General features: G+C 34.0%; 1 protein-coding gene and 1 long non-coding RNA gene across 2 annotated transcripts in view; one reads left to right on the plus strand and one right to left on the minus strand.

Annotated features, from left to right (window-relative positions):
* Positions 1-16,501, plus strand: part of LOC142333155 (uncharacterized) — a 115,988-nt gene extending 99,487 nt beyond the window's left edge. The window contains exon 3 of the long non-coding RNA XR_012758543.1: positions 16,294-16,501. This is a non-coding gene — a long non-coding RNA (uncharacterized LOC142333155). The remainder of the gene's footprint in view (positions 1-16,293) is intronic.
* LOC142333154 (uncharacterized) lies at positions 12,601-22,854 on the minus strand. Its single transcript, XM_075380099.1, has 5 exons — positions 22,188-22,854; positions 20,307-20,406; positions 16,685-16,786; positions 14,583-14,738; positions 12,601-12,750 (listed from the first exon to the last, which is right to left on the minus strand). The coding sequence occupies exons 1-5, from the start codon at positions 22,817-22,819 to the stop codon at positions 12,694-12,696; spliced, it is 1,047 nt and encodes a 348-aa protein (XP_075236214.1). The 5' UTR covers positions 22,820-22,854; the 3' UTR covers positions 12,601-12,693.
* Between the last annotated feature and the right edge of the window lie 1,681 nt (positions 22,855-24,535).

A 24,535-nucleotide genomic window follows, 5' to 3' on the forward strand; every position in this document is an offset into this window, starting at 1 on the left:
ATTGTTACTTTTGTTTAAGTGTGTGGAATTTCTAAAAATATTTGAAAATGCTGTAAAATATCTTTCATTGCAATCTGCATTCAGGCCTGTACCTCACAGTAAAATTATTGCAGTTTCTGAGCCACCTGTAAATGTATGTTTCGAAAGCAGCGATAAAGAATCAGGAAGTATTGAAGAAGTCAACTATAATTTGATTTTGAATTATTTTCCGATAAGCCACATCTTATATCACAAGGTGAGTTAAATGACTTGGTTAGGGATATAATTTTATCCCTAAATCCAAAATCAAGCTGAACTGTTAGGATGAAGTTTGCAAGTTATGAATTTACTTCAAAAAAATACAAAAATTTTGGGTTTCGAAGGCGACAAAAGGAACTTTTTTTAGTACTTTATTGATGAAAATAATTTTGTTTATTGCACAAATATTGATGATCTTATGTTGTACTTAGGACAAGTTCATAGACCTGAAGACTGGCGCCTTTTCATAGATTCGTCCAAGTACAGTTGAAAAGTGGTTCTGCTACACAACGGTAACAAATATCCTACGATACCAATCGCTTACGGTATTAATTTGAAAGAAACGTACGATGTGATGAAAGACGTTCTTCTAAAAATAAATTACAAAAAACATAGGTGGTGATTTGAAGGAAGCTATTTTGCTGGGCATGGAGTTAGGCTATACTAAGTAGGTACATGTGTTTTCTTTGCGATTTGGACAGCCGAACTAGGGATAAACATGTTACCAAAGAGTGCAAGACACGAGAAAACGTAACTCCAAATGGAAAAAATATTATTAACGAGCCCTTAATTGAAACAAAAAAAAATATTTTTACCCCCTCACCATATTAATCTACGCCCTTAATCTACCCGGATTTTTGTACATCAAGTAGAAATTTCCGAATGTAAGTGAATGAAAAATTAAAGTAGGAATATTTGTTGGTCCTCAAATAAGAGAGTTGGTCAAAGATGATGTATTTAACTCGATGTTAAATAATGTAGAAAGTGCAGCTTGACCTTCACCTAAATACATTTGCAAAGATTTTCCCCGGCAAACAAACATCCGAGAATTACCACGATATTGTTAAGCAACTTCTTACTTCATACAAGGCTATGGGATGTAATATGTTTTTGAAAATACATTTCCCCCATTCACATCTGGATTTTTCCCGGACAACCTTGCAGACGTATTTGACGAACACGGTGAACGTTTCCACCAAGACATTTCGGTGATAGAAAGCCGCCATAAAGGGAAATGGAATACTAACATATTAGCCGAATACTGTTGGATATTTATTCGTGATGTACCTGAAGCTGCTCGTGTTTATAAAAGAAAAGTATCGGCGAAATCATTCTAACACTGGTATGGCCATGCAAAATTTTAAATTTTACATATTTTAACTCAATTTTTTTTTTAAGCGTAATTTATTTAAAACTAAGGGTGATAGAAAAATTTTATTTACACACCTGTAATGTACGCAAAAAAGCAATTTAAGAAATGATATCACAGTTAGAGAAACAATTTTTTTTTCTATTAGTATTACTAATAATACAATTAGTTATTATTTCAACGCTAACTTTCGAGATCGACTTTCAAGATCGTTGAGAAACGGTCATTTAACTAATAAATGGTTAGATTTACTTTTATTTAATTTTCATTTTTACATTATACACTTAAATAGATTATGTCATTAAACTAAACTGTATTGATGCAATTTGAAAAACTCATTAAAATATATCAATTAGAGTTAATTGATATCTATATGTAATCAATAATTAAAACTACTGTTCGTTTAAAAAATGCCCATCATAATAGCAGTAAAAACACATTTGCTGTTATTGCATGTTAAATATGAAAGATGTAGTATTTATAGTGATTTCAAACAAAATTATATTTAAAATCAGATGTTTTATGTGTACATTATCAGGTAATAAAATAATAAAATGTAAGTAATTTATAACTTTTTTATAACAATTTATTTCTAAACTTGTTAAGACATTTTAAAGTAAAAATTACATTACTTCTAAGACAGTTCCCCTTATAATAATATCTCTTTAAGATTAGACTTTTTTGTCGTAGGATCCGAAACACTGTAGGACACTAACGTAGCAGACATTTTTTAAAAATCTCTACTAATTTGTCGCTCTTGTAACATATGACCGAACTAAATACTTTTTTATCTAAATTTTTCTGTAAAGTTCCTTGATATTAAGGGGAACGGAAATGTGTAATTGTTTATTCATAAATCTTTGCGTTTCAAAATAGCGATCAGTACAGTTCACGGGAAATGATGATGCAAACTATTACAATTTAGTCACGGGTTTACCCCTTGGTGCTTTTTCTTTGTTTCAGCTTTATTTAAATATAATATTTAAAAAACATAATGCACTTTTGTAGATTCTCTAGTTATAACAGAAAAGTAATTATAATACGTTAACACATATTAATAAAATATAAAATATATATATTTATATATACTAATGGACTGCAGTGAAAGCAGTGTTACTACAATCATCAAGGTGTATGTGGTATCCCTGAAAACAGTGTTTACGATACTGTAAGTATTATTAAAATAATTTTACTGACAAGCAAGCGCATATTTGACACTCTCATTTAACTTCCATAATCATATAAGATTGAAATTTTCATATTTTTCTTCGTTTAATTAAACGAAGAAATATGTTACTTCAGTTACGTTGTTCAGTTAATTTTTTTAATTTTAATAAATAACCATCCATTTCTACATTTCAGAGAAGTTGTAGTGAAATAGCATTTAAATAATATTTAGAAAATTATTTTTCAGACGTCCTTGTGTTTTATTATTTCAGATGTAAAATTACGAAGGAGGGCCCGAATTAAGAAGATATAAAAGACATGTTTCCACAAAGTAGTGGGATCTTTTATAGAAATCATATATCTAACGGAATAAAACAAAATTAATAAAGTAGGAAAAATATATATATGTACACACACACACACACACACACACACACACACACACACACACACATACACCCGAGTACTTAGGTATTTTTCTGGAATATAAGCCACGAAACGGAAGATAACTTTTTAGACTTCGTATAAAAGAAAATGTTAAAAAATTCGGCTAAGATTATTTAACTTTCCCGGCTTCCCCTATGAAAAAGGGTTTCTCCTTTATTTCGTATGCGCCATTAGATTTTTAAATACTTATGACTAATTTTTCGTTAGAATCGAAGAATTAATTACGATATACAAAGAGGAAATGATGTTGGTAATCAAATTCATATACCGAAGAAAAGTTAAGCGAGATAGGTTTTACTGCACGTAATTTTTTATTTATTTGGATGAATAAACTGAATGAATTTATTTGATTTACCTGAATGAATACTTTAATTTTGGTCAACGACTCCTACGTCACTCCATGTCGTTGTTACGGAGTAGAAAAGATGGCAAACAGATGGGAAATGAAGTGAGGCAGAGACTCTTCCACAGGATTTGTTTTTTACATTGGTATCCTAAATCAATATCTTAAGTTAGGAAAACCTCCTGGAGTACCTTGTTGGGAGAAAACTAAAACAAAAATACATCTATATTGATGGTGTCTGTAGGAATCGAAAATCAAACCAAAACATATTTTCATATATATATATATATGAAGGAAACCCTAATTTCAAGTTTATTATTTAACAGGTCTAGATATGATGTTAAAACTGTTAAGAAGTAATGTTGAATATCCCCTCCCATAACCATAATTTCTATGGAAATTTTTTTGTGTGTGACGTCACAACTTAGCAGTGACAACAACCGTTGTAGTCCACTTTTACGAACCTTTGAATTATTCGTTAATTTTTAAATAAACAATGAGTAAAAAATTAGGTTGACAACACTGATAGGGAAATTCAAGGCGGTCGAGGGGTCGCGTTACCAAAAAATTGCAAAATATTTTATTGGCTCATGACGCAGTACCGGTATTTCCGTACAACTAGCTGTCTTTCAAGTATTTTTAGCGGCCACAAGTTACGAAAATAATAGTTTAAATGATCTATTTACAGGTGATTATATAGGTCGGAGAGGAGCAATTTAGTAGACTACTATTTCTCCAATTCTATTTTCACTGGATTATTTCTTACGTGTGGGTAAGCATTTACAAATCCAAATCCGGAAAAAATCATCATTATGAACTGACGTGTAATTGAAAAAAACTTCCTATAAATCACCCGATGCGATTACTGACATGTATATCACTAATGATTACCTCGCTTCAATCACTTGCATAAAAAAAAAACGTAAATTGTTTGTATAAAACTAAATTTTTAACATTTATTTATCTTCTAAATTACTAATTAAACAATTGAAAACAGAATTATAAAACTCTTGTTACTTCCTTGTACGAAGGAAAGGAAATACTGTGATCGCGAAAACTTTCGGTTTTCAGGTTTCAACGGAAAAATCCATTTTGACCATCCCATTTTGACTAGTTTCGGCTTCACATACATACGTATGTATTTCGCATTACTCAAAAACGATTAGCCGTATGAGCTTGAAATTTTGGATTTAGGACTGATGGAACATCTAGTTATGCAACTCACCTTTTGATTGCAATCGACTTGACCAAAAATGTCCAAAAAAGTCCAAAATCCAAAATAATTTTGATTTTGGATTTCTTCTTAACTGTATTAATAGGCACTGATTGAGAGATTTTCAACGATATATCATAAGTGGTATTTATTTTCATTGGTTCCAGAGTTGTAGCCAAATAAAATTATAATTAATGAAATATTCAGATCTTACAAGTGAAGGCACATCAGTTCGAATCAGACTTCATATTTTTTTTAATTGAAATTTACTGTCTATTAATAATTAATTATTAACCTCTGCAAACAAATTTTTTACAATAAATTATAATTCAGTAACAATTAAAAAAAAAAAAATTAAAAAATATCATGTTATTTATGAAATAAAATTTTATGTACTTTTCATTTTAAAAAGTCTGATGTGGAATACACATGACTTCCTTGTACGCCTTTCTTTCTTTCTTTTTCCTGTTTAGCCTCCGGTAACTACCGTTTAGATAATACTTCCAGAGGACGATATGTATGAATGTAAATGAAGTGTAGTCTTGTACAGTCTCAGTTCGAACATTTCTGAGATGTGTGGTTAATTGAAACCCAACCACCAACATACACCTTGACCATCCGTAGATGGATTAAAAGAAAACATGGTGAAATGAGTTTTTATACCACACAGGCCATGACAGGCAATGGAAACTTCGAATATTACCTACATCGATTCGGACGTCGAGACTCCTCAACATGCATGTTTTGTGTTGAGGAGGACACAGCGGAACGTACCTTATTCACATGCCCCAGATGGTTACCCCTGAAATGGCGCTATGGGATACAGGTTTTGACTGCTTTAGACATGCTCTCGTTCCTGACAGCCAATAAAAACAACTGGCACAAATTTGAATGTTTCGTAACTCAAGTAATAAGGATAAAGGACGATGAGGGAAGAAGGAGAGGATTTTAACATTAATAATGGGCTGATAATATTCAAGACCGAGTCCCGGCCCTGCGGGAGGCGGTAGGGAACGAGATAGTCGGGCCTTGCCGGTGTTCCGTGGGGTTAGAGGCAGGCATAGCACAAGGCTGAGACCCGGTTCCTGGGGCTGGGGACGGCATAGCCGGACTCGGTCCTGGTCTTGGGAATTTGAGGCAGGCAATAATAAAAGAAAAGATCTGACCGGGGGGGCCAAACTGCCGTGCCGGACATACAGCCGGTGGGTGGGGAGGCCCCCTTAGAATAAAAAGGACACTTCCTCGGGCTGCGTATACTTAATTGGATAACCGGCCCGGGGGAGTCGGGGGAAAAAAAAGGTGGGTGTAGGTGTGTTTAGGTAGGTCGAGTTGTGGACTGCACGGTGTGTAGACGTGTCTTTCTAGAGCTCCGCTTTTTTTCTTGTTTTCGATTGGTTTTTTGGTTTTTACATTGATTTGGTGGTCTGGAACTATAAGTGGATTGGACAAGGAATACGGACTATCATTTTTGAGTTATTTGGTTACGGATTTATCAAGTATTTTATAGTTTTTTGTTATCATTAGTGAGATCAATATTTTTGTGCTTTTTACTCGCTAAATCTTAGATATTATAGTGTATTAAAGTGTTGGTGACTTTTATCAATAACGAAAAGACTACCAGTGTGTATAAAAAGTGAGTAAAACTTATTGTACAATAACTTTTTTAAAGTTTTTTGAGGTTATAATAGAGCTTATAGCAAATTATTCTAAGTTATTCGACAGGCTAATACCAGTCTGCAATTAACTGTAAACAAGGACTTAGGAAATTTTTTCGTGTATTAGTAGTTATACGAGTGAACTTTTTCTAAGCCCTTAGACTAGTTTTTATTAGGGAATTCTTTGTTCCTTAATAATTTCTGAACCACTCGTCCTACATCCCTCATCCCAAGTTATAAATCCATCCCCAAAAAATTCCTACCCCCTGACCACCCCCTCCCCCCAAAAATTTTGGACCCTATTTTTGGGTTGATACATTTTACCAAACCCCCAAAATTTCATTTGGGGCTCCCATCCGCGAGTGGATACTCATTGGACTCGGGATTGTCCCCATAGTCCAACAGCGCTAATAGAGACGAAGAGGATCACTCCCCTTAGAGGGATCATCGCAGGGGGCTTCTAGCTCACAAAAGGTTACCATTACTAAGAAAACGGAGGGTAAATGTAAAAAGAGACCCCGACAGGGGTCCTCAGAAGAAGAAGAAGGACGGCCGGAGAGCCTTAGCAGTCTGGTTTACCAATTGGGATTAACTATGGTGGCATTGAGACAGCATATGGGACCGGGTCTCTCAAAATACATAAGTACACATGAGCAGGAGCTCAAAGGCATATATGATGGGCTTAATGCCTTGACGCAAGTCTCGTCCCCTTTATCAGTTGTTACGCAGGCTACTCAGACGGACCCTATAGTTGTGGAAGATGAGATGGAGCAAATTCTTACTAAGGAGCTGACAGACGAGCAAATAATAGATCTACTGCCCAAATAGTTTGCGGAACAAAATAAGTTTGATTAATGAGTTGCCTTCTGAGGTGGTGGACTCTTGTACTGTTAGTGATTTAAGTAAATCAAGTCAAGGGGATGAAAAAGAAGGTATTAGTACCAAATACAAAGTAGGCGACTTTCGTAAAGATGTACAATCAATTCTTGGAGACTGTGACGACATTAAGAAAAGTAAACACAAAATCTACTATGATGGTAATGCTACTGAGAAGAGCACAATGGGAGCTATATTGAGGGCTTTAAGGAAGATTATTCCTCAGGCTGGTAATTTAGTTTTTGTCGTCCCCAACAATAATATTGGAAACTATATGAAGAAATTAATATCTTATTTGCGGAGAGACGAGGAAGTAGCAGTTAAAGTGACTACGATCCCAGTTGAAGGTAAAGCTATACAAGGCAAGTCTGGACAAGCCCATATTAAAAAGTCGACACCACCGGCAGTTGACAGTCGTACTGTAGTTATCAAAGCAGCTGGAAAATCCTATTCTGATTTACTTAAAACGATGAAGTCTGCAGTAAGTAGCGAAGATGCAAAAGAGGTCATCTCCTTACGTAAGGGCAGGAATGAAGAACTCCACGTGAGAATTCAGGGAGCGCAGAAAGCTGCAGAGTTTACAAGTAACCTACGAGATAAGGCGGCAGATCTGCATGTTGACCTGCGTACAAGAGCGGGAAGGCGCACAATAGCTCACATCAGGGATGTAGAATATGACACCACGGAGACAGAAATTTTTGCTGCAATTACTGCAAGAGTAGGTACTAATGAGGACATCTAGATATCGTCAATTAGAAAAGGGTACGCCGAGACCCAAAATGTTACAGTTATCACCTCGTATAGGGCTGCCTGTAAGCTGGTGGAACAAAGGTTGAGGATTGGCAGGGTGAATTGTCGGACATATATTAGGGAATCAGAGGAAAAGTTCTTCAGATGCTGGAATACTGGACATCGTAAACATGAGTGCAAGGGCCCTGACAGAATGGATCTCTGCTTCAATTATGGAGGCAGAGACCACAAGATTGCTGAATGCAGGGAGCATAGTAGCTGCCTGGATTGTGGGAGCCAAGAACACCGCACCGGAGGCTGGGGGTGCTCAAAACACTTAAATGCTTAGGGTGATGATGGTTAACGCAAACAGAAGCACCATGTCTCCTGATTTGGTTAGTGAACTGGTCATAGAGCAAAGGTCTGATTTAGTGATAATCACGGAGCCGAACATGTACCTTGTTGCTAGATCAGGCTGGATGGTGGATACAAATGGTGACGTGGCAATTATGGATGTAAGTGGCAGGATAGCATAGAGATTGACGTCCAGATCTGGAGGCATGTTGGCGGTGGAGTCGGATTCAACACTAGCGATTGGTGCCTATGTGTCTCCAAACTGTGACATACATGAATTTACTAGAAGACTAGACATAATACAAGGAGTAGTAAATAACGCTAGGAAGAAAGTCATTATTCTAGGTGATTTCAATAGTAAAGCGATATCAGCAGGGAGCGCATACACCAATCGCAGAGGTGAGATCCTTACGGATATGATGGGGGCAATTAGCTGTCATTATGTAAATGATGGCACCCCCTACATATGAGGCGAGAGGACACTCGTCAGTCTTGGACTTAACAGTCATAGACGATAGATGGAGTAGAGAACACTGGGACTGGCGAGTGTTACTACGTGATGTGGCGAGTGACCATCATGCCACTATGATTACCATAAAAGGCTCAGACTATGTGACTAGAGAGAAAATGCCCTGTAGTAGTTTTACAACGAAACAGATCGAGATCATAATCAATAGAACGGCCGAAAGGATTATCAACATAGGGAATCTGACACCAGTTGCCCTGACTAACGTTATAAGACAAGAAATGGGCAGAGTAGCTCACAGAAGAGCTAATAGACACTCAGTGTATTGGTGTAATATGGAGATTGAAACACTGAGAGGGCTCCTACAATCGCGCAGAAGAAGGAAGCAGAGACTCAGAATGCGAGGCGGACAGGAGTACGAGGAGGCATCTCTGGCTTATAAAGAGAACAGACGGGCCTTAAACAAAGCTATTCGTAAGTCTAAGAAAAAACAATGGCACAGACTCTGTGAGGAGTTAGACGGAGACCCCTGGGGACAGGCATACAAAATAATCACTAAGCGATTTGGAAGGCGTCTGCCCGTATTAAATAATGAGCAGGTAGAACAAAAAATTAATGAGCTATTCCCCGGTAGAGTAGAAACTGCAGGAATATAGATTGCGAACCCAGACCCTTCACGTTCTCTGAACTGCACTTGGTTGTAGCACAACTGGGTAATAGGAAGAGCCCGGGTCCAGACGGAATTCCAGCGGCACTCCTTAAAAGGCTGATAAAGAGAATTCCTTATGAAGTGCTTGATGTTGCCAGCCATGGATTAGAAAACATGACATTTCCAGGAATCTGGAAGGAATCTAGGGTGGTGTTCTTCCCAAAAGGCACAAATGACAATGGAGAACCTTTATACAGACCATTGAGTCTTTTAAATACCATGACGAAGGTAGTGGAGAAGGTGCTCGCTGGCCGAATCTTTAAGGAACTTGAGGAAGGAATAGGCATTAGTGGAAATCAGTTTGGATTCATGAAGGGTTGTTCGACGATACAGGCGGCGACAAAGGTGATCGACTGGGCTAAGGATACTAGGACCGGCACATGGAGAACGAGGCGTATTCCCCTATTCATAGCTTTAGATGTAAAAAATGCATTCGATTCTATCAAGTGGGAATCAATAAATAGGGCCTTAGTGGAAAAAGGTATCAGTCCTTATTTAAGAAGGCAGATAGGGGAATACCTCTCAAATAGAGAATGCTTGGTGGAGACGCAGAGTGAGTGCCTACGTTTCAATATTTATGGCGGTGTGCCACAGGGTCTCTACTGGGACCCTTACTCTGGATACTGGCCTTCGATGGGATATTAAGACTAGACTATCAGGATGGGGTACAAGTAATTGCCTATGCCAATGACCTGGCGATACTCATCAAGGGTAAAACAACTGTCGATGTTCAAGAGAGTGCTAACAACACGTTACGGACGATAGATAATTGGTTGAAAGAGAGGGGACTCCAGCTGGCAATAGAAAAATGTAAACATATGATGTTCACAGGGAAGAGGATTTTAGACCGTCCGGCCATCCAAATTGGAAACCAACAAATAACAGAGGTCGAAAAGATTAAATACCTGGGTGTGACATATGAGAGGAATTGCCGGTTCACCCAGCATATAATAGACATATGTGCCAAAGGTGAACAGATGACTAAGAATTTGAATATAATAATGTCTTCGCAGACAGCTCCAAGACCCTCTAAGCGAAGGGCGATAGCGTCCACAGTGACATCCATGAAACATCATGGATGTCACTGTGGACATATGCAGTACCAGTGTGATGGCAGTCAGTCAGGGATAAAAGAAATTTGAACAGACTGGTTAGTACTCATAGGAGGCTGTTGCTGGGGGTTGTTTCAGCTTACAGGACGGTCTTCTATGAGGCGTTGTGCGTGTTGTCTGGGGTGCCACCAATAGACTTAATGGCCCTAAATAGAGTCGAGAGGGCCTCGAAGCAAATGAAGCAAAATATAGACTTAGACATAGATGGCAGGAGGATGGACCAGCCAGACGCACGAAGGAGCTGATTCCAGATCTGGCACTATGGTTAGACAGGAAACATGGTGAGTTAAATTATCATATTCCGCAGTTTTTTACAGGTCATGGCAATTTCAATGAGTACCACCATCGTGTTGGAAGAAGGCCAGGTCCAGAATGTAAGTACTGTGTGAGAATTAACAATGCAGAACACACAGTTTTCTGCTGCGAGAGGTAGGCAATTAAAAGGAGGAATTGTGGCATAATAGGTATGAGCCCAGCAGAAGCCCTAGAGCACATGTTGAGGAGCGAAATAAACTGGTAGAAGGTTACGGAATTTATAGTAGCAGTATTAACAGAGTAGGATATAGATGAAAGGCGACTAGGTAACTAGTGTAGAATAGGGTAGGGTAGACAGCCTCAGTGGTGAGGGACGGCACGCTGAGGTGTGTCGTTCTCAATGATCCACTGAGGACTCCAAGGGTTTAGATAGGTTCTAATGAAGAAGAAGAGTAAGAAAAGACCCGGTGCCACGTTACAGCTATTCGAGGTATGTCGTGGTTTCCAAATGGGCAAACAGAATATCACTCAAGAGAGGTGACACCGGCGAGCTGACATGCCATGCCGGACGTTCAGCCGGTAGGCGGAGAGGCTCATTAGAGTTTACCAGACACTTCCCTGGGTAGCGCAATACCAACCAGTCGGACCGGCCCAGGGGAATAGAGTGAAAAAAAAAGGTAGGTGTTTGTGTGTGTGTAGTGTACAGACGGATGTGATGTTAAGATTCATAGCTTATGTTGAACATTTTTCACTCTTTACATCAGGGAGCCACTGCAGCCGTTTGGTTTAAGGCGTCAGTCAGTCCCGTCCCGTCCCGTCATGGTCATGATCGCGAGCGATCGAGTCCTAGCCGACCAAGTTTTTTTTCACTTCAAATATTATTTTTTTACTTAATTAAACCCGACCGGTTCACAACAGCTGTTCAACAGCGGTACCAACCTTTGAATTAATTATTATAAATAATATTCAAAGCGAATATATTACTCAAGTTCGTATCGCTGCAGAATTTCAAATATCCCGCCACGGGAAAACAGAAATTCCCACAGGGATATACCAATATCGCGGTGACGGTCTACGGCGCCAATGATGTCACAATCCATAATGGCCGCCGCCATCTCGAATTCATCAATTGAGTCCAAGATGGCGGTCAGGCTATTGAGCCAATGTCCTTGCAAGCCAAGATGGCCGATCGCCGCCGTCATTTATTCGTGACGTCACTCCAAAATAAAGGACGGCCGCCATCTTGGATTCTGGCGCCACATACCCATTTAACTACTACTGTATGTGTGTGTGTGTGTGTGTGTGTGTGTGTGTGTGTGTGTGTGTGTGTGTGTGTGTGTGTGTGTGTGTGTGTGTGTGTATGAATGTGTGTATTTCAAATATCTCGCTAAGGAAAAAGGGAAATTCCCACAGGGAAAAAGGAAAATTCAAATATTGCACTGACAGGCCACTGCATCAATGACGTCACAATCCAAGAATGCGGCCGGCCCGCCATCTCGATTCTGATCTTGATTTTTGAAGCAGTATGGCAATTTCCGTACTACTTTTATCCTTCATTATTATTTTTTATGTTTTTAAAACGGTTCCTTTTTTTAATTTTTATAGTTATGATTACGCTTTTTTTACAACATTAACGCGTGGCCAGCCAGACTCCTTTAGAGAAATTAATATCTTTGTTAGAAAATATGTAAGAATGATATAATTCAGTATTTATAATCCGGATAGAGAAAAATAGACAAAACAGTTTGGCTATGTGTTTCATTCTTCTTTCAGTCAGGTAAAAAAAAAAAAAACAAATATATTATGACGCATATTCTAATTAAATTATTTATTTATTAAAAACTACATTACAAAATTATACATTTTATGTGATTTGTGCCAGTTTATTTTCATTCTATTTAAATTACAACAGTATTTCTGTATTTGCTGATGAAATATATTATCGACCATATTATTTTATTAATGAAAATTAATTCTATTTTATTTCATTTTAGTATTATTGAGAACATTATAGAAAGAATAACTTGCATTAATTGACTGAAAAAGAAAAATATTATTTATATCTCATGTATAATATTAATTTCTATTTGACATAATAATCTAAAGTAATTTTCAAAAACAAAATTAGGACAAGTTTTACTGGTAAAGTATAATTCGACTTAGATAAACTTAGGTTCGGAAGTGTTTCTTTAAAGTGTCGGCGTACGAACAATTCTGTACAGTTAAGCCATCAGTAAATGAATGAGTTTAACCGCCAGTAGCTGAGACTACACGAAAACGGGATAGATTATTTTTAGCGCTTGCGTTGTGTAATTGTCTAAATGACTTGCTATAAATTCTCTAAATATAACATAATAAATAATTTTTGGTAGCTTTTATTTCTAATTTTGCCTTCATATTCTGTATTGTAGATTTCAGATGAAAGCTACGTATTGTAATGGGTAGAATGAATCGCCTTTTGTAATATTTCGACGTATGTTCGCATCATCCAGACGCCAAAAACCCCGTCAATTAAAAAAACAAAAAAAAAATATATATATATATATATATATATATATATGTATATAATATATATATTTCTCTTTGCTATGGACAGGATAACTGTCGTAGTGTTGCGCCAATCACTTTCAAATTGATAGACAAAATATGACGACCCAAAATCTCAGTCGAGTTCGTTAATGGGAAATATCGGACCATGACTGTAGAAATGGGGGCTTTTAAAAAAAAAACTGCTATATCTTTCTTATTAAGTAAAATATAAAATTCGCCTACAGTTTCTACTATTCTTTGGATAAGGGCATAAAACATCTATTCGAGGTTTTTCGATATTACCAATCGTTGGCCCAGGGGGCTGGATAATGTGGTTTCGAAGACAGAAAAATCATACTTTCCTTGATAGGCACAGTATGTGGTGATTAGTCCTGTAAATATTACCTTTCTTTTTCCTGTTTAGCCTCCGGTAACTACCGTTTAGATAATACTTCAGAGGATGAACGAAGATGATATGTATGAGTGTAAATGAAGTGTAGTCTTGTACATTCTCAGTTCGACCATACCTGAGATGTGTGGTTAATTGAAACCCAACCACCAAAGACACCGGTATCCACGATCTAGTATTCAAGTCCGTGTAAAAATAGCCGGCTTTACTAGGACTTGAACGCTGTAACCCTCGACTTCCAAATCAGCTGACTTGGGAAGACGCGTTAACCACCAGACCAACCCGGTGGGTTTGTAAATATTACCTAAAACTTTTATTTGTAACAATTTTTGATGTGACCAATCCTTACGGCAAGGGATGACAAAAATGTTGCTGGAATTGTAAGAAGATGGAGGTTTGTCGTATTGTAAGCATGTGAAACTTTTTTTCACATGCAACCATTGTCGTATTGAGTAAATTTGAAGTTTTCTTACCTTTAAGGTGTAAATCTTTTTTATTCCCTACTTAGTACCGATGAAATCTCCCTCCACCTTCCGGCGTGCCGTAAGAGATTTTAATATCAATAAAGGTATAAAAAAACTGGTTTTTAATAAATATGTTTTAAGTATTGTAAGTACAGATACAGGATCCCTTGTTACATTCATGCTGAAAAACTTCGCGTGGTGAGACTGCAGACTTGTAGTTTGAGACGCATCATGAATCTTATCTGTACTCTTTTTGCCATACTCTTTCAACTTATTTGTTTCGTATTAAATGAAGAATAGGTAGTGACATAGAATATATATAGGTAGTGACATAGAATAGGTAGTGAAATAAGAAATAGGCAGTAGAATAGGTAATGACCTGTAAAATATGGTTACATATTAATAAAAAATGTTCTTATTTCTGTTATAAAATGGTTATAATAATTTAGTAATAAATTGTTTTTTACCGCAGAGAAATTCCTTAAATTTAGTACAAACAGTCCATACGGTTTGACTTCGATCGGTCTGTTATTCCTTGTCATCATAATTAGTAACATTTTCTTAAACCACTCCGGTTTGTTGATCCAATTACATTCATATATTGAGTCCCGTAAATTTTCCCACTGCATTAAAAATAAAAAAAATTAATAGAATAAACTGGTAGTATTATTGTTATGGAAGCTAAATCACAGAGGCATTGAAAATATTTTTAAGAAAGCTAGCATAAAAATATATGTAAAAAAGAAACTGTATTGATTGCAACAACAAAAGTGGAAAACAGAAAAAAAACAAAATATGGAACAGTAATGGCGAACAGAAAAATTCAGTTATTTGGAAAAACAGATCAAACCAAATGACGGAAAAAATGATTAATTATAGTACAAGCAATAGAGAATTGAATCTCCTGATAAATTTTGATAAACATCTAAAACAAAAATCAAGTTAAACAAAGGCAAAGATAGCTGTTTTCTTTTAGTGGTAAGACCATCTCATCTATGAAGGTCATTGAATTTTTTTCAAAAGAATTTAGAAGGTGAAGAAGACATCACAAAGAAAAATTCTTGGACAAAAATGAAGGAAAGAGGACGGTACAGATTGAGATCCACAAAAGGACTGTATAGATTAGAAGGAACTGACAAAGTAGAAGATGCAATTTCAAAAAGAAAGCTGAACTACTTGGAATGGCTGAAGGAAGACTAACCCTTATACCAAAAAAAATAACCAAGGATTTTTTAGAGTTCCTTTTACAGATTCTTTTCTGTTCTTTACTTTTTTTTTTATAAAGAATTTTTTATGTTAAGATTTTTCTGGTGATTTTAATTATTTATTTTTATTAACTTGTTTTCTATTGTTTTATTTTCTTTTATAACGATTTTCTATATATTTTATTCATTGTTTGTTACGTTCAACTTAAAAATTAAAAACCAGTGGATGAAAATTAAGGATATTGAAGAACAAAAAATTATGGGCACTGGAAAGTATATACAGAAGCAGTTAAACAGTTTGTAGGTTTCCAAGATATTAACAGAAGAGAAGTAAGCTATAGTACAGAAATGATAAGGTCATGAATGAGAATAAACAATTTCTGAAGGATCTAAAATATGGAAGAAAAAAGAGTAAAACCTGAATAATTAGTTACAAGTGGGATCTATATATGATCTGAAAGAAAGATAAAGCTAAATGGAAGTCGCAAGTAAATTATTAAAAAATAAGAATTCATATGTATGCTCAATGTATGAATATTAAAATATTCGTTTCGTTTAACACATATTTAACTGTATCGTTTTCTTTAGAAAACTCAGAACTTATCCTTGAAAATTTTTCTTACAAATTTCTTACTTAAAAAGAATTGAGTTTTGTAATATGATAGACTTTGTAATTTTTCAGTATTATTAATGCCATATAATTCGTATATATGTTTTTTTGAAGTAAAGTTAATGATGTGTGATACATCCAAGATGGTGGATAAAAATTTTGTTGTCATGTAGATATTACCATAGGCTAATTTTGTCATGTAGAGCCACAGTTGCTTCTACCGCCTTTTATCGCTCATTTTTGTAATATGAAGCCGTTTCCTTATTATAATATAATCTTATGTATTAGATTCCAATATTTAAAACTTTAAAATACGAAAAGACAGGTAAATTTAAAAAAACTGTTTGTTATTCTCTGTTTCAGTTTCCGTTAAGTAAAATATACAGATCTCGAGAACAACGTGTAAATTAATAACGTTTAATGTGATTTAAAACTTTATTTCAAGAAGATTTTCGTAATCTCAAAAACAAGCTTCTTTTTCTTATCAAATTATTGTAATATCTCTTCTATTCAAAGTATTTTAACGAATAATATAATCAACAAACCGAAATTTTCAGCTGATATTCATAAAACTGTGGACGTATTATTTACATAGAATTTATTGTATTTAAATTTGGCTGTAATAAAATCTTTTCAGCAAAATAAAAACACACGTAAATTATTTTTCTTGTTTTCCATGTTATTTATTATTTTGAGACAAAATAAAATAAAATTCTACTTTTTGTTTTAATTTATGTGATATTGAAATACGTACCTCAGTGTTTATCTCTTCACCACTACTGTCATATATATACATCAGATAAAATATTTGTATACAAAGTTGCGTCTCAATCAGTTTGAAAACTATATCATCTTTCTATAAAATAATATAAAAAAAGATTTATCAAATTTTAATAATTTTTATAGCGAGTAATTTATAGTTACACTCTAATCGTAAAATTAAATTATTTGCCTATAGAAACAATTGCTTGTTAAAAGGTACAACAACCGGTTCATTGTATAAAAGTAATTACGTCCTTTACGTAAGGAAGTAGCAGTTATGAATGGTAAACCCATCGGGTTGGTCTAGTGGTTAACGCGTCTTTCCAAATCAACCGATTTTGAAAGTCGAGAGTTCCTGAGTTCAAGTCCTAGTAAAGGCAATTACTTTTATACGGATTTGAATACTAGATCGTGGATACCGGTGTTATTTGGTGGTTTTTGTTTTTTCCCTATCACCCTAGGCCCGGACCCGACGCGGAAGCACACTCGGTCCTAAGGGTGCCATTTCCTCTAACCTTCCGGCCGACCATGCCGGATCCGGTTATGCTATCCCCGGCATCGGTTACCATCCGGTCAGCCGGGACTAGGTTGTCTCCATCGCCTGCCTCAAATCAGAAGTACCGCAAACACGGGACCACCGATCGGGCTCGGTCTTAACGCTTTCTCTTCCTACTCACCCCAGGAGTCCCCGTTCACTCATCGGAAGTGCGACACCTCAACATCGCACTCCTTATGAACGGAGGAATCCAGCCACACCCTATACTATCCCACTATGTACATGGTGTAACATGGTGAAGTGTTTAGCATAGCATGGTTTTTTAGTGGTTGCGTTTTAATTAACTACACATCTCAGGAATGGTTTAATTGTCTTGACTGTACAAGACTACACTTCATTTACACTCACACATATTATCCTCTGAAGTAATACCTGAACGGTAATTCCCGGAAACAGAACAGGAAAATAAAGGAAAAGTTGTTCTGCATGTTAACTGTTGGAGGGGAAATCGAATAAGTACCTTGATAATTATTTTGCTTGATTATTATATCAAGATACCTAACCTGATTATCTCCCTCCAACTATTAACATTCATAACAACTTCCTTACTTATACTTTTCTTTCTTTGTTTTCTAGTTTAGCCTCCGGGAATAACCGACAGGTATTTTAGAGGATGTTATGTATGAATGTAAATGAAGTGTAGTCTTGTACATTCTGAGTTCGACCATTCTTGGGATGTGAGGCTAATTGAAACGCAACCACCAATGAACTTCGGTATCCACCATCTATTATTCAAATCCGTATAAAAGTAATTGCCTTTACTAGGAGTTGAACGTTAGACGTTTCGACTTCAAAATCAGCTGATTTGGAAGACGCGTTCACCACTAGACCAACCGGGTTTTTTTTTCTTACGTATACTAGGACCAGCCAATGTACGAGCTAGTGACATCACAAACAGACTGCATATTACTACTACGCGACCTGAAAACATCAACTCTGCGTTTCAAATCGAAGTATTACTTTTTATCATATTTTACCCGGCAGGAACTATTATACATCCATTTACTAATTTAAACAATACGTAATTAATTCCTTTATAACCATTGTATGTATAAAATTACTAATTTTTAATAATAAACAAAAGCTTACTTGATGTTTCTGCATGCATCTAATTCAAATTCTCGCAAGTTCACCATCCTCGCGAAACACTCACTATCACTTTCATTTTGAGATTTACTATCAGAGACTGTACGTGTAATATAACGTTTGGTCATTTCATCTATCATTGGTTCTAGTTTTTCGTACTTTTTTCAATAATTTTTATTTTTTCACAATAGTTTTTAGTTATCTTTATTTGCGGAATTAATTTTCTCTGTAGTTAATTTTTCAACATTTGCGAAAGAAAATGTGTAACGACTCCTCACATGTCTTTTTACGGCTGACCATACCATCTCGATCGGATTCAAATCTGGATGATACGGTGGTAGGCTAAGAATACTATGCCCATGTTTTTTCAAAAGTTCATCTAAGTGATATTTATGTACTTATTCATATAACTGCGGTTTCAGCATTTTTGAACTATACGGAATATTTCTCCAGCCAATCGGTCATACCTTTTCTTCCGGAGGTAGAATTTGTCGCTTTGTCAATACCTGTATTGTGATAGTAGCGTTATCATCAACAACTTGGTGGAAGATTTGGAATAAATTTTTCACGCCCCATTTCATGAAATCGTCTGTATTGATATTGTCATGATATTTGCCACTTTTCGAACTTGCTTTCCAAGTTGGTAATGCGTTATAAAACCGACTTCTACTCCACCACGAATTACTATTAAACGGTCACCTTTTTAATCAGTACATGAAGTCCGTCAACAATACCATCAGACTACAACTTTTTGGAACAATCCGAACTTAAAACGTACGTTTCATCCAAATAAAAAAATTGTAGGATTGCTATGTCAGTACTTAGCCATTGTCTGAAAATATTCAATCTTCTTCCACCTGATATCGGGTTTCTCAATTAAAGGTTATCTGTTAGTTTCAGTTTTACGCCATATGAAACGTATCTATTTCAAAATAACAGGTCAAGTTGATTCACTTCCTTTAAAATCAATAGATGAATGCCCTTGGCCTTATTTTTTTTTTTAAAGTAGATAATTCATTGTTCTTTGAACGAAATTAATTAAATGTTTTTCTAATTACACCTAAATCGAAATTGTCCAGTCCACTGACAGGTTTCGAACGTCATTTATACTTTTTCGGCGTGCTGAAAGAACACGATATGGATGTTGATTGAAGAATCATGTCTTTTTTTCTATTCTGAGTTTCTGAACCGGTTTTCTTGATATTCCAGCTGTAGTTCTTTCTTTAAATTTTTGAATGCCAATTATATGTTTGTCGTCATTTAATTTACCTATTATTACAGTTCATAAAATCATAAATATTATTTCACTTGCTTGACTCTCAATTGTCATCTTACCTTTAACATAAATATTAAATAAGCTTGTGGGTTCAGTCAGCAGCGATGCATCATCCCATTTATATTGGAGCAGGGTGTTCATTTTTTATGGTTGTACTTATAATAATGCAAAATAGTTCATTACGTTTTTTATATCTTTCTAATCGGTACTAAATGTTTTAAAATAATCTCACATCATTTAGTAACTGAAATATTAACTCTAATTTTAATTAAACTGCATTCGTATACATTCATTTCCCCTGTACTCTACCTACAAAGTTATATTTCTAATATATTAATATTTCTGGTTTAATTTGGTCCATAAACTGTTCAGAAATTAAAAAATTAAAAGGGGTTGATTATTGATGGTAAACAGTATTATTATCAGCTTTGTATACACTAGTTGGAAAAATAGGATTTTTACCTATATTGATGTCGGTATGAATATATATATGTGATAGGAAAAAAAAATTATGGCTTTTCAATATTGACAAATCCTTGTATCCTGTTTTCTTAAAAAAGAAAAAAAATTATAAAACCATGAGATGAAAGTGGAACATAAATTATTTATTTTTAATGGATTTTTTGGAAATTATTTCGCAATTGCGTATAATGTAAGAACCTAGTTAAAATTTACTGGAAAACAGTTTATATTTACCTGTACCATCATATAAACTGACATACAAGTATAAGAGCAAGCTCCACATTTTAATGCCATTGATATACCTTGAATTGCTTTATCGATTATTTTTAATTTTCTGAAAAAAATAAACCTTTATTTAATATACATAGTATTTTAAGTAAAATTTAGCAACCTCTCTCTCTCTCTTTTCCTGTTTAACCTCCGGTAACTACCGTTTAGATAATACTTCAGAGGATGAATGAGGATGATATGTATGAGTGTAAATGAAGTGTAGTCTTGTACATTCTCAGTTCGACTATTCCTGAGATGTGTGAAAATTTTGCAACCTAAAATGATAAAACTATTAGTTGTTTATTATCAGTGATTATACTTATTGATATAATGATTTATTAAATCTACTTTTACCTTTAGTTATTAACGATCTGAATAAATACTAAACTTTAATTCATAATTTTTACTAGACCGTAAAAAACATTTAAAAGATATAAAGCCCTTGATGAGGACGGGAAAATGGAAGAACGAATGAAACAGAAATAATTTTTTTAAACTTTTTATTTGCGGAAGATTTAGTTTGAGAATGCTTTTAAAGTTTCTAAATATTTTTATTGAATGGATTTAATATTTACGTATATAATCAGGTTTTCTTTCTTCAGTCATTTGTAACGGACCATATATAAATATCATATAAATCATGATGTCATTATTTGATGATAAGGCACACTAATAAAGGTATATATCATTACAATTTCCCTATAGAAACCTATTGTTTTGAAATTATTTAAGATTAATATAAAATATAACATACGACAATACAGCAAGGTTGTCTCGCCGGAAGTGTCGTATGCAGAAGAAACAACAATAATCAGAGTAATGTCCAAAATTCATAAAATGGAGAAGCAACGGAAAATCCTCAGAAAAATCCACGGTGCGGATCTAAGAGACGGAACCTGAATTAAACGATCCACAAAGGAATTATATGAAAGCGTAGATACCATCGCCGACAAGTTTAGGAAAAGACGTCTGCAATTCTAAGTAAACTTATTCAGTATTGGTAAAGACCAGACAAATTAAGAAAATTTTCAACATCGTCAATGCAAGTAAATTATAATCAATTTGGATGAAAGAAACACAAGACGATCTGGAACGACTGAACATCTCAAAGAAGAAATCAAGGACAAAAGGACATTTAGAGATGAAATTAGAAATAAGAAAATTAAAAACAGAAACGATAGGAAGAAGATGGTCGTAGGTGGGGAGCAGGAAACATAATGAACGGATGAAGAGGTTTGGGAAGGAAAGAAAATAGAAGAAGGAAGTAAAGCCGTGATTGGCTCAAGTTTACTCGCTGTTAGAAATGGGCATAATCGGATGATTTAGCTCTGATTTCTACGCCTTTGATAAAATTAAGCGAGATTGTACTTCTTGGGACCAAAATTAAGGGTTAAGTTTAGTATTTTAACTAAAATAGTAAAAAAAATCTCAAAAATTTATTTTTAGTAGATTTTGGGAAATTTTGCGTTGAAAAACACATTATTTTATATTTGGTGTAATTTTTTCTTAATGGAAGATAAATACAAAAATGTTATAGAAAACTGGTGAAGTAATGGATTCTGAATGTATATATATATATGTATATATATATATATCGTTCCTCGAGAATATCCTGATTGTTATGTAATGTAATATTATATATATACGTATATATAGAATATGTACTCAGATTGACGCAATATCAGAAGAACGATTTACTGTTCTATTTATTAAACTTTTTTCTGCCTCTTCCAAACCTTTCCGTGTGGTTTACTGTAGTTGATAGTAATTGCTGTAAGGGATGTGTGGAAGCCAAAAAAAAGAATATATTATTATTGTAAGGTTTATAAATAATATTCTACTAACCTGTAAATTAGTTGATGATGTTTAATAATACATATTAATATTCCTTTTACTAATATTGATTCATTTTCTGTAAATTCATTTCCATATTTATAAATAATTTGTGGGTTAATTTTTGATTTCACGTTCATTGAAATTATGTATTCCATTTCATTTACCGAGAATGATAGCAATTTTATGTCTTTGCTGATTATTTTCATCGATATAAATGTTGCACAATATGCAAGATATGTTAAATTACAAAGTAACCAAATATATACAGATTGTAATATATACCAGAATGAGTAAATGTAAAAATTGTTGTAATTTGAAAAGTAGTAAACGGGATATGGTAATGGTAAATTTTCAATTTTTATCGTATTTAAGTCATTTGCGGTCATAACAATAAAAAATGTAAAAATTAATGTCCAGCTACATGAAATATAACAGTATAATTTAATTGAGTAATACAAAATATTATTAGTTGTTACTAATTCTTTTGAGATAAGTTTCATTAATTTTTTTCTATCTTCTGTTATGTGGTATTTAAATTCATTATAAGTCCCATCAAATATAACTTCACTTGTTTTGGTAATATCCTCCAAAGATTTCAGACAAACGGCAACATACATTAGATGAACTATAAAAAACACCATTGATTTCAATGAAGCTATTCTATTATCCAAATCATTCCAGTTGTATTTTAATTGTAATATACAAAACGATCCTATCAGAAATTTCAATGAAATATATAATAATATTATTATATTGTATTTACCGTTGTTTAAATTACAACTTAATATATTTAATGTAGTTTTAAATTTGGTAGAAACTTCCATTTTTTATTTTTTTAATATTATTTTCTGAAAGTGAAAAAATTTTGTTGTAACTGTTTGAAATAAAATAATTAACAGCAGGTAGGTACTCATAAAATTTTCCAGTAACGGAAATTTTGTTTTTTTATTACAGCAAACCGCAAGAATATAGTCCACAAAATCCTTTTTTTTCTGTTTCCGAGGTTTACCTCACAGGATGATATGTATGTAATGAATCAAAGAAATATTTCATAAAATAAGACTGATACAATTGACTTAAACGAATAAAATATATTTTTCATTATCCGCGATGAGTAGCTTAATAAAGAAGTATTTTTTAATCCAGGATTTTACATATCAATCTGTTTTTTTTATTGGGAAGGATGAATATTTTGATAAAACAAAACATAAAGGGTCAGAAATTTTGATAGTAATTAAAATAATTTATTACAAAGACGTTATTTGTTCTTATAAAACTTTCGATGTAAAAGATCCGCAACAGAGATTCTATCGAAATAAATTAAATTATTGAATCTTTGGATAGAAAAGATTGTATTTGATTTACTGTTATAAAGTGTAATCTGTCAGAGATCAAAAACAAAATCTTTCACTTACATACGAACTGAGTACGTCGTGAAAATGATAAATAGTAAGTTCAGTTTTGTTCACTTGCTATGTTTATATACTGGTTACAAATGCTTCCTTGCTTTTTAACCATTCTGATATTTGTGAAGTGTAGCTTCAAAATGAATAGTTTTGTCAGTTTACGTACGAATGATATATGTGATAAAAATAGAGAAGAAAGAAATTGTGGATTCAGATACTGTTTAAAAATTCATGTATCTTTTGTACGTGTATTTTTACCTTTGTAAGCGATGTTCTTATCTTTAAATAAACAATAACTTTTATTTTTGTACTACAATATCGTCACTGTTAGGTCTTCACGGTTGATTATTTATTTATGTATCAATACCTCGTCACGGCTGTATTCAAACGCAATAAATAAAATATCGCATAATAAAACTTCCTATTTTTGACATCGTTTTTTTCTGAAATATGAAATAATATACTTTGCGGTATATTGTAGGACACTCGTAGGGATACGTGTAGGAGTCTTTAGGGTTAACAGGCATATATTTTATTTTGATTTTTATTAATTTTTTTTTTAGTAACTAATATAAATAATTTACTCTCTTTTTAGCTATTTTAATGTTAATTATATGTTAATTTGATTAATTATTTAATTTTATTAAGGTAAATATATTTCATTTATCTGTTATATAACAAACTACAGTTCTGATATAAAAAAAAAAAAAAAGCTGAGAGGGAATGAATTATTCCAGTATTTATTAATCAAATTCATTGTTTTAATATTATTGAATAATATGTTATGAAGTTTGTGATTTGATGATCTTTCTACGAGAAGGATATTCGATAAAAATCTTACAACAATTTTATGGTTAAAAAAAACTGTAAGGAAGGACCCTTAAACGTTTTACTAAAGAAACAGTTAATTTTTATCGGTATGTATTAATAAAATAAATCAGCTCAAAATTA

Source organism: Lycorma delicatula, chromosome 12 (assembly GCF_047948215.1).
Source record: "Lycorma delicatula isolate Av1 chromosome 12, ASM4794821v1, whole genome shotgun sequence".
Lineage (NCBI taxonomy): Eukaryota > Metazoa > Arthropoda > Insecta > Hemiptera > Fulgoridae > Lycorma > Lycorma delicatula.

Excerpts from the sequence above, each read along its gene's own strand:
- LOC142333154 (XM_075380099.1), bottom strand. The coding sequence starts at position 22,819 with ATGGTGTTTTTTATAGTTCATCTAATGTATGTTGCCGTTTGTCTGAAA. Across the intron at positions 16,787-20,306 it reads CAGTTTATATGATGGTACAG|AAAGATGATATAGTTTTCAA; the intron begins GTAAATATAAAC and ends ATTATTTTATAG. Across the intron at positions 14,739-16,684 it reads GTGAAGAGATAAACACTGAG|TGGGAAAATTTACGGGACTC; the intron begins GTACGTATTTCA and ends TTTTTAATGCAG.